Source organism: Salmo trutta, chromosome 1, assembly GCF_901001165.1.
Source record: "Salmo trutta chromosome 1, fSalTru1.1, whole genome shotgun sequence".
In the NCBI taxonomy this organism is placed as follows: Eukaryota; Metazoa; Chordata; class Actinopteri; order Salmoniformes; family Salmonidae; genus Salmo; species Salmo trutta.
In genome coordinates this window covers 74,344,795-74,355,720 of record NC_042957.1, presented here as the reverse complement: position 1 = coordinate 74,355,720, position 10,926 = coordinate 74,344,795, and the positions used below count along the sequence as shown (strand labels likewise).

At 45.9% G+C, this 10,926-nt stretch overlaps 1 protein-coding gene across 2 annotated transcripts; it reads left to right on the top strand.

Moving 5' to 3' along the window:
• Positions 1–3,398: 3,398 nt before the first annotated feature.
• LOC115207537 (BTB/POZ domain-containing protein 17) lies at positions 3,399–10,453 on the top strand. Of its 2 annotated transcripts, none has more exons than XM_029774689.1 (3): positions 3,399–3,671; positions 7,671–8,001; positions 8,184–10,453. In XM_029774689.1, exons 1-3 carry the CDS (start codon positions 3,578–3,580, stop codon positions 9,250–9,252), a joined length of 1,494 nt encoding a protein of 497 aa, XP_029630549.1. In that variant the 5' UTR covers positions 3,399–3,577; the 3' UTR covers positions 9,253–10,453. The 2 variants fall into 2 exon arrangements, with proteins under 2 accessions (XP_029630549.1, XP_029630557.1); XM_029774697.1 differs by having other exon boundaries at positions 3,401–3,671; positions 7,716–8,001.
• The last annotated feature ends 473 nt before the right edge of the window (positions 10,454–10,926 follow it).

Sequence of the window (10,926 nt, the reverse complement as noted above, 5' to 3'; positions counted from 1 at the left end):
GCCATCCCAATTCCTTCCTTCCTGTCTCAGACCTCATTAGAGAGTACCTCAGCCCAGCTCTCCTCAGAACATGTCATGCTATTCATAGCACACAGGCTAGGTATGGATCTCCTAGGACATCTGTAGGTAACTACATAGATGCATTCTTACTAGCAACCCAATTCTGTCTGAAACAACGTTTTATGCTATCCTTGGTGGACTACGTAGGATACCATAATGAACAAAATCCATTTTCTTTCTACAGATGTATTTATCTGTCTTATGTGGTGGTTATTCAACAGAGATGATTTGACTTGACTGAAGGTAATCTCATTTAACACAGAACTAAAATCTTGCTTAATTTGGTCAGATGTTCGATAGACGTCTGTCAACGAGAGATTAGACTGAAGGCTAATTAGTGCAGGTTAGGGTTTTTTGTCATGCATCTTGTTCTGGAGGCAGCTCTGCAGAGTGGTCACAAGCTGGCACAGCCACAAAGTCATCACATCTGATTTTAAACATAACCCTAACCTTAACCCTGACCACACTGCTGACCATAATGCCTGACCTTAAATTAAGTCCAAAAAGCAAATTTTTGTTTTCAATAATGTTTACAATATAGCCAATTCTGTCTTTGCAGCTGGTCCATCTAGCCGTAATCGCTCAGTTCTGCCTCAAGTACAAGACTCATCCCAATAAACATCAACCTGCTTAATTAGTCTGAGAGGCTCCTTCATTTGCTTTCATCTCAGTCAGCGGTCCAACACACTTTGAGAACATCTCTTCATCTTTCCCTGAAGAAATCATCAAAACCATTCGGGTATTGACTCCCCATTACCCCAGAGACAGGAAATCGATATCGAAACTGCACGGAAGAGAAAGGGTCAGTTGAACACCTTGTTCATTGGTCAATTACTTCAACATTCCTTTGACCTTCTTAGGTCATCACCAAATTCTCATGTGCCAATGTAACGGGCGGCTTCTCTCTGCCGGGACCACAATGCACCAGGCAGTAACCTTCACGCTCGTCAATAAGGCTGAGTAAGAGTTTTTAGGAGAGCATGTAGCTTGATACCACTCACCAGAGTGGATAGTATGCGCGGTATTGATTTCATGGTTCCCCGTAAGAGCAATTAGCATGTTCCCTGCCTGCAGCAGCAACCTGTGAACTCTTTGACCAGCTGTTCCTTTTGTCGCTGAGGATCACGCACATTCGTTTTGCACTCGGCAACAGAACACAGAACACAGTGGAACAGAACACAGTGACACAGAACACACAGACACACAGTCACTCTGCATGCACGGACTCAGGTACCGCTTGTTAGTGTGGTTTGTCTCTTCACCACATTTCAATCCTTTTCAACACAAAATAAGTCAACATTAAAGGGATAGTTCACCCAAATGACATATTGGTTTCCTTACCCTGTAAGCAGTCTATGGACAAGGTATGATGACAGCATCCATTTACATTTTTTATAATTTTGTATTATTTGGTGTTTTTATCAATGTCAATCAATAAGATATAGCAATCACATGATCACCGCAGCAACAAAACATGAGCAAGAACGGGGGGGGGATTGATACAGCAGTTCAAGATACAACAATTGAGAGATAATATTACATGAGGGGTACCTAACCGAGGTCTTTGATGGTGGAAGTGTCTTTTGACCAGCCCACTAGAATGTTTGTAGCGGTGCCATGCTTTGGTTTTATTTACTTGGCCACTGTTTCCAAATGATAACTTTGTAGCATTTGTGGCACAAATCCAATACAAGTCAATAGTACTGAAATGTGTCACACTACATGTCCAAACCATCTATTGAGCTACACATTCAATGTTAGATATTTTAGGACGATTTGGACATGAAGCATTGTCCATACTGAATTCATATCAAGCCATTTGTCATAAAAGCAAGGCATGAACAAGAAGACAAGCGTGTACATCAGTGGAGGCTGCTGAGGGGAGGAAGGCTCATAAAAATGGTTGGAATGGAGTGTTTGTAATGGCATCAATCACATGGAAACCATGTGTTTAATGTATTTGATACCATTCCACTGATTCCGCTCCTGCCATTACCAAGAGCCCGTCCTCCCCAATTAAGGTGCTACCAACCTCCTGTGGTGTACATCCATGTGAATGTATTTTATTTTCGAAGAGTACAAACAGATGAGTGAAATCGACGAAGTCCCAGATGTCCCTAGCCGGATATCATTTTACATTTTTTACATTTTAGTCATTTAGCAGACGCTCTTATCCAGAGCGACTTACAGTAGTGAATGCATACATTTCATACATGTTTTTTTCCCCGTACTGGTCCCCCGTGGGAATCGAACCCACAACCCTGGCGCTGCAAACACCATGCTCTACCAACTGAGCCACACGGGGATATGTTCACTAACCCAATCAGAGAGCAGTGCACTGAAATTGTCCCACTAAAATTTGGACAGTGACCATCGCTCTAATGCAAGGCTCTCCAACCCTGTTCCTGCATCATGTAGGTTTTCAATCCAACCCCAGTTTTAACTAACCTGATTCAGCTTATCAACCAGCTAATTATTAGAATCAGGAGCGCTAGATTAGGTTTGGTGCGAAAACCTGCAGGACGGTAGCTCTCCAGGAACAGGGTTGGAGTTAAAACCTACAGGAGGGTATTTCTCCAGGAACAGGGTTGGAGTTAAAACCTACAGGAGGGTAGCTCTTCAGGAACAGGGTTGGAGTTAAAACCTACAGGAGGGTACCTCTCCAGGAACAGGGTTGGAGTTAACCTACAGGAGGGTATCTCTCCAGGAACAGGGTTGGAGTTAAAACCTACAGGAGGGTACCTCTCCAGGAACAGGGTTGGAGTTAACCTACAGGAGGGTATCTGACCAGGAACAGGGTTGGAGAGCCCTACTCTAATGGGTATGCACTAATCTTTCAATTACGGAGATTATCAGGCCGTTACTGAGAACTGTTGTCAATTTCCAGCAGACATGCTGTTATAGGATTTTGTATTAAAATTGATTGGTGTTGATATGGCGTTATAGATATCACCTCACTAATTAACTCTGTGGTTAATTACTTAATCGTGCCATTGACACAGATTTCACATATTGGTCTCATTACTTCTAATTAACATAAATAGAACCCTCACATACAATACCCTAATTATATTATAACAGTGTAGTTAATCATAAAATAGTTGATTCATATTGACTCCATAATATAGTGTTTAATCACCCTTTCTCATCCACCTACACTCAAAAAATAAAGAGAGAGTCCCTATTGGGCCACAGATCGATGCCATGTTAACATGGAAAAGGGAGAAATTCAGAATCAAAACCGTCGTCATGGCAACGGCCCCTGCCAGATTCCACCAATCACTGGAGTCCGCAAGGCGATGTGAGAGGCACCAGGCGGGGAAAAAGGCCAGGCGTTCTACATAAAGAGTCCGGGATGGGGAGTCAGGGCGCCACAACGGGGCAACCCACCTCTTGCACACACTCACACACACTCACACAAAGACATTAAGCACCAAGAGGAAGACTGAAAGAGTGAAACGAAGAAAAATAAGGAACAGAGAAGAGAGAGAGAGAGAGGGGATATATATGACTAGATATGGCACACACCTATGAAGGAGGAATCCCTGCCCGGGTCTATCTGGGAACCCTGCTCGTGGCTCTTTGCTTCCACCCCATCTCCGTTGGAGGAGGTAAGGTGACTGTGTTGACAGACTGCTCTGCATAGTGATCAACTGTTTAGCTTGTCTAATTTAGTCACTCTGCCACTTTCCTCTCTCACTACAGTGCATCAACAACATCAGTTTTATTTCCTATTCTATATACATTTCTTATCCTAAAGAAGGATAGGAAAGAGATACAACTCTGTTTTAGAGGAATATCGCCCCACTCAGTGTTGGGGAAACGGTGGTGGGACATGTTGCATGTGGGTTGCTCTCTTTAAGCCCTGAGGCACTAGGTTGAGTAATGGAATAGCAGCACTGTCCCACCAGCTCCATTTCCCACATCCTATCTCTGTCTGTCTGTGGTGTTTTGCAGGGAGAGCCTGAGATGTTTGTTTTTGTGTGGCCTTTGTGAGTCAGAATCGATGAGGATGCTATTTTAGAGACTGAAGAAAATGCTCTTTCCTATATTGAAGGACTTGACCAGGGAAGCATCAATTGAATTACACTTTATTTCAGGCTATAACGCCTTCATTTGCATGGCAGTTTTTTCCTCATGCGTTTTGTGTGCTCGTCTTGTGTGCACACACACAGACGCATATCTATGTTTAATTTAGGGGATTCAACCCCCCAGATTCTAAAAATCACTGTGCTTGACTAGAGGAGAAAATTCTTCATCTTTTATTAATATCATCATCCTCAGCTGTTTCCCTGAAGTTCTCACTTCAAACTGTTGCAACGAATTCACCACAGCATTTTAAAGGAAACAAATGGAATTCTTGATTGCAGCACATTTAAACTAGGAAGTAATTAGCCGGAACAAATCAATCTGTCACAATTAAATGGCATGTCAACCGATCACAATTAATATGCTTGCAAAAGTCCAATTGAACTTCTGAAGTCCAATTTTGTTTGAGCTGGGTGAATGACACAAATTACACAAATGCAATATGCATTTGACCCACAAGCATCAGCTGCCGTCACGGAAATGTAGGCTGTAAGCTAGTTGTGTCTAATGAACTGAGAAAAGGTTGCTTTGAAGTGGAGGTGCATGATTAGCCGACAGTGGTGACATGAAGACTGGGGGGTAGGCGGGGGCGGGGGGGGGGGGGCAGGAGTCTTTCTCCCTCTGTGTCTCATTAAACCTATAGTAACAGAAGGAAGCAGCTGGTGTCAATGGAGGCAGAGGAAGGAGGGCGTTAAAGAGAGTGAGCGTGCAGCTTGTCGTGCTGAGACTTTCTTTCATGTGACTCTACAGTGTGCATGTGCCACTTGTGCTCATCCTCAAGAAGACCCTGTAGTGAAGAAGGAGACATCTTGTGCTCAACCTCACAGGGACCCTGTAGTAAAGAAGGAGACATCTTGTGTTCAACCTCACAGGGACCCTGTAGTGAAGAAGGAGACATCTTGTGCTCTACCTCACAGGGACCCTGTAGTAAAGAAGGAGACATCTTGTGTTCAACCTCACAGGGACCCTGTAGTAAAGAAGGAGACATCTTGTGCTCAACCTCACAGGGACCCTGTAGTGAAGAAGGAGACATCTTGTGTTCAACCTCACAGGGACCCTGTAGTAAAGAAGGAGACATCTTGTGCTCAACCTCACAGGGACCCTGTAGTGAAGAAGGAGACATCTTGTGTTCAACCTCACAGGGACCCTGTAGTAAAGAAGGAGACATCTTGTGTTCAACCTCACAGGGACCCTGTAGTGAAGAAGGAGACATCTTGTGCTCAACCTCACAGGGACCCTGTAGTGAAGAAGGAGACATCTTGTGCTCAACCTCACAGGGACCCTGTAGTAAAGAAGGAGACATCTTGTGCTCAACCTCACAGGGACCCTGTAGTAAAGAAGGAGACATCTTGTGCTCAACCTCACAGGGACCCTGTAGTAAAGAAGGAGACATCTTGTGTTCAACCTCACAGGGACCCTGTAGTGAAGAAGGAGACATCTTGTGTTCTACCTCACAGGGACCCTGTAGTGAAGAAGGAGACATCTTGTGCTCTACCTCACAGGGACCCTGTAGTGAAGAAGGAGACATCTTGTGTTCAACCTCACAGGGACCCTGTAGTAAAGAAGGAGACATCTTGTGCTCAACCTCACAGGGACCCTGTAGTAAAGAAGGAGACATCTTGTGCTCTACCTCACAGGGACCCTGTAGTGAAGAAGGAGACATCTTGTGCTCAACCTCACAGGGACCCTGTAGTAAAGAAGGAGGCATCTTGTGTTCAACCTCACAGGGACCCTGTAGTAAAGAAGGAGACATCTTGTGCTCTACCTCACAGGGACCCTGTAGTGAAGAAGGAGACATCTTGTGCTCAACCTCACAGGGACCCTGTAGTAAAGAAGGAGACATCTTGTGTTCAACCTCACAGGGACCCTGTAGTAAAGAAGGAGACATCTTGTGCTCAACCTCACAGGGACCCTGTAGTAAAGAAGGAGACATCTTGTGCTCAACCTCACAGGGACCCTGTAGTGAAGGAGACATCTTGTGCTCAACCTCACAGGGACCCTGTAGTAAAGAAGGAGACATCTTGTGCTCAACCTCACAGGGACCCTGTAGTAAAGAAGGAGACATCTTGTGCTCAACCTCACAGGGACCCTGTAGTAAAGAAGGAGACATCTTGTGCTCAACCTCACAGGGACCCTGTAGTGAAGAAGGAGACATCTTGTGCTCAACCTCACAGGGACCCTGTAGTGAAGAAGGAGACATCTTGTGCTCAACCTCACAGGGACCCTGTAGTGTTAGTAATACATCTAATTAATAATAATTTTACCAGCAGTGTATGTCATTTTTCAGTCCTTTCTCCGACACCGCCTGGCATTTACGTCCCGAATGGCTGGGTGCTCACCCACAGTGATGCACTGGGTCGTCCGTACCACCCTCTGTAGGGCCTTCCGGTCGAGGGGGTTGCAGTTGCCATACCAGACGGTGATACAACCAGTCAGGATGCTCTCGATGATGCAGCTGTAAAAGTTCCTAAGGATCTGAGGCGCCATGCCAAATCGTATCAGCCTCCTGAGGGAGAAGAGGCACGACTGTGCTGGTGTGAGAGGATCATGTTAAGTCCTCAGTGATGTAGACACCGAGCAATACAGTCTATTCATGTAATAATCTGCAAATACGGATTTTAAAACTTGAAAAAGTAGTTTAGTCAGGGGCTAAAAAATGTTTTCGACATGTCTGGTGCTTATACAGTATGGCCTAGGCATAATTGTACTTAAAGACAAGAAGCCTATTGGTTTCATAGCCTACACTATTACCATCCATTATTATCCGTCTATTAACAATGTGTTTTACGCTCCAAGATGCTGACCCTAAACCCAAACCACGGGTAAGATTTCCCCATTAGCGACTGGGTCAGTCACTTCTGAACTGCAGACGAACTCAGCAACTCTTCAAGGTTATGGCTATCACTGCACTGTTAATTAAGCTTTGAAGGAGAGAGTGTAGAGTGTTAAGGCTGGTAGACAGCTTGTCATACTGAATGATTGGTTAGCGGTTGTAATTCATTGTGAGAGCCATGGTGGGTTTATAGGGAACGGCAGGGCTTTTACATTTTAAAACGATGTGTTGAGTTGCTCGGTAGTGGTGTATGTTTTAGAAGGAGATGTCGATTGGCTGGATAGGGGTGTTTATGTTTTAGGAAGATGTGTTGATTAGACAGTTGGATGGGACTTGATGGATGTGCCAGTGTTGTCGGGTAGGACAGGATGTCAATCAGAGAGACTCAGATGTCGATACATTGATCAAGGCGGGTCTCACATGGACTGAGTATCTGTTGGCTGAGTCGGTGTTGATTGGCAGAAGGCTCAACTGTCAACTCAACATTCAGTGTCAAAGTGAGTGATGACTGGAGAAGAAGGGCTCTACCTCAATTTGTCTTTCTGCAATTCCTCACCTCCTTCACAACCGTATTGGAGGAGAAGGTCCAAGGGGAGGATGCCATATAGAATAGAGAGAACGGTGAATAGAATGAGGTTGTGAGGAATCGAGGACAGATGAATTGAGAAAGAGGTGTTTTCACTTGCAGTTGACCCGGTGTTGAACGGGATCCCTTCATCTTCTCTTCCTGCAGCCGCGCTGAAGCAGGAGGTGGCGCTGGAGAATGGCGCCACAACGCTGAACCACTCCATGGCAATGGTGCAGCGCATGGAGGGTCTGCTGGCCCAAGGCAACGGCAGCGATGTGGCCCTCCGCGTGCAGACGGTAAACACGGATGAGGTGAAGGTGATCCAGGCGCACACGCTGGTGCTCTCGCTGCAGAGCGAGGTGTTTGAGGAGCTGCTGCTCAGCCACAACACCAGCACCTTGGTCCTGAGGGAGCCTGCCGACTGTGCTGCTGTCTTTGACAAGTTCATCAGGTGAGGGGACCTGGGGGAGGGGGGGGGGGGAACAGAATGAGCGTACACCTCAAGAGGATGGGGGAGGAACAGAAATGGGCTAATGTTGTTTCATGTTTTTTTATTAAAAAAGTGACCTTTCAAGTTCAGTAATGACTGCCAATGTTTCTGCAGACCGATCTAGCCTTGTTTTATCTCTGCAGGTACCTCTACTGCGGTGACATCTCTGTGCGCCTGGACCAGGCAATCCCTCTGCACAAGCTGGCCAGCAAGTACCGTGTGTGGAGCCTCCAGCAGGGCCTGAGCCAGTACATGACGGGGCACCTGTCCAGCGACTCCCCGACCGGACACGTGGTTGGCTGGTACCAGTACGCCATGCAAATTGGCGACGCCAACCTGAGAGACAGCTGCCTCCAGTACCTCTCCTGGAACCTGTCGTCGGTGTTGCAGAGCGGCGAGTGGGGCTCCATCAGCGACGACCTGCTGCTGTCCCTGATGCAGCGCTCCGACCTCATCCTGCAGAGCGAGATGGAGCTCTACGAGGCCCTGGAAGCCTGGATCGGCCAGAACCAGCCGGCCAGCCTAACGGTGGAGAATGCCCTGAGGCAGGTGCGCTATGGCATGATCCCCCCGCAGCACCTGTTCCGTCTGCAGAAGCAGTCACCAGTCATGCTGAAATACTACGAGTCCATCCGTGACCTGCTCTTCCTGGCCTTCCAGTTCCACTCGGCCTCGCCCGTCCAGCTGGCCAAATACTTTGACGTCAACTGCAGCATATTCACGCCACGCAACTACCTGTCACCGTCCTGGGGCTCTCCATGGGTCATCAACAACCCCACGCGCGATGACCGCAGCTTCAGCTTCCAGACCCAGCTGGGCCCCAGCGGCAGCGACACCAGCAAGCGGGTGACCTGGAACGCCCTGTTCTCCCCGCGCTGGCTCCCGCTCAGCGTGCGCTCCGCCTATACAAACGAGATGCAGGCCACACGCACTGACGGCGGTCGTCCTCGCATCATCGTCACTCCAGCCACTTCCAGCCCCGACTTCGCCGGTGTGAGCTTCCAGAAGACGGTGATCGTGACGGCGAGGCAGGGGGGTAAAATGGTGGTTCGTCACGTCTACAACTTCCACCAGAGCACTGAGGAGGCCGGGGATTTCCTGGTGGAAGCCGACCTTCACCGCCGGGCGTCTGAATACCTCATCGACAGCTCCCTCTACCTGCACGTCGTGGTAAAGCCCCTTTACCACAGCCTCATCGTTGCCAGAAAATAGGCCAAGAGGTTGTTGTTGCCTTAGTAACCAACGGTTCCCATTAGATGGTCAAGTTGCAGAGTAAAAAATTGGCTATATCATAAAAAATTATGAAAACAAAACATTTGCTTTTTGGTCTTAATTTAAGGTACACAGCATAAGGTTCGCAGTGTGGTTGAGGTTATATTTCAAGAACAGAAATTGTAGAAATAGGCTGGGTTTATGACTTTGGAACTTGCCCAGACAGTGATGACCGTAACCAACCGCCCTCCCTGCTGAGTCCCACCCCCCCTAGCCTGCAGACAAAGTCACACATGCACACACTCATATCGCAACTCCTGTTTATTGGCCTGGTACTGGGCACCTCTGTTCTACATAAGGTAATGGTACTTTTTGCAGTAGTGGTTAAGTTTGTCTCCAAACTGTTTTAGCTCTGAAAAGAGGTGTCTGGAGCCAGCTGTAACTGTACTGCATCTATTAAAGAAGTCAATGAAAGAGTTTCAGATAACAGTTCCTCCACATTGTTTCCCCCCCAATCTTACACACATGGTAGGGGCAAACACGACTGCACTGTATTTGTTTGAGATATGATTATGTCAATACTTGGATATTTCCTTGATTGCCCCTGATTAGAGGAAAGGCACATTCTTTATGACATATTTAACTGTATGATGTTATCTGCATAGCTACAGGATACTACTAGTAAATCAAAGTGTCAGTTATTGGTATTGTTTCCATTAGCTGAACTCTCACTTTGTTGGTGCTAACCAAACCTCACAGGATCAAGTGAAGCTTCTTTCGTCGCTTTGCACACTGCCAACACCATAAGTACAGGCCAATTTAAAAGCATGCATTCATACCATTAGTCACAATTACACACATAAGTTTACAGGCCTAAATATTATAGCCATGCTGATACTCAGTGACCAGACAATTCCTATACCAGAGTTTCTCTAGAAGCCATTTTGCTGTTGCCCTACTCTTTTGCAATTGAGGAGCATTTCTATTGAATCTTTAAGCCAACCGGCAGTATTAGTGCTCTTAGAAGGATTGTGTTGTTGTGAGTAGTGCTTATATAATGAATTATGCACAGGCCTATGGACGACATTGTTGGTCTAAATTATACTTTCGGGTCTTTAGAATGTTACTGGTTCATGTAGCTACCATATCTCTCTCTATGTCCTCTTCCTATATCCTGAATAAAATGTTATTTTACCCAGTCTGTAATTGGTCTGTTTACTTGATTCACCCTAATATGCAGAACACAATGTGATACAGAGGACAAATGTGACTTAAGCCTAATTTATACCGTACATATGCAACAAAGTAATGCAAACACAAAATGGCTACCCTGCAAACTGGCATCACATTTATAATCTTGGGGCTGCAGACATGTGTGTTTTTGCTACTCAACAATACAGCATTGCATTTTGTCATAGCTATTTGTAGCTCTTGTATTTCATAGTACTGTAGGTATGGTATAAATTAAGCTTTAATCAAAAACAAACAAGGTAGGCCTATCAAAATGAATTTCACATGCCTTGTATGGGGATATCTCTCTGAAATCAAAATGTTTTGAAGCCATTGAAAACCACAAATTATACAATGACATTCTTAGAATTTATATATATATTTTTCAATCATAATTGTTGCGACCATGGACTGGTCTTGGACATGTCCACGCTTGTTGGCAAT

Coding starts and splice junctions, on each gene's coding strand:
- LOC115207537 (XM_029774689.1), top strand. CDS start 3,578: ATGGCACACACCTATGAAGGAGGAATCCCTGCCCGGGTCTATCTGGGA. Junction 3,672..7,670: donor CCCCATCTCCGTTGGAGGAG/GTAAGGTGACTG, acceptor TTTCACTTGCAG/TTGACCCGGTGTTGAACGGG. Junction 8,002..8,183: donor GTCTTTGACAAGTTCATCAG/GTGAGGGGACCT, acceptor TTATCTCTGCAG/GTACCTCTACTGCGGTGACA.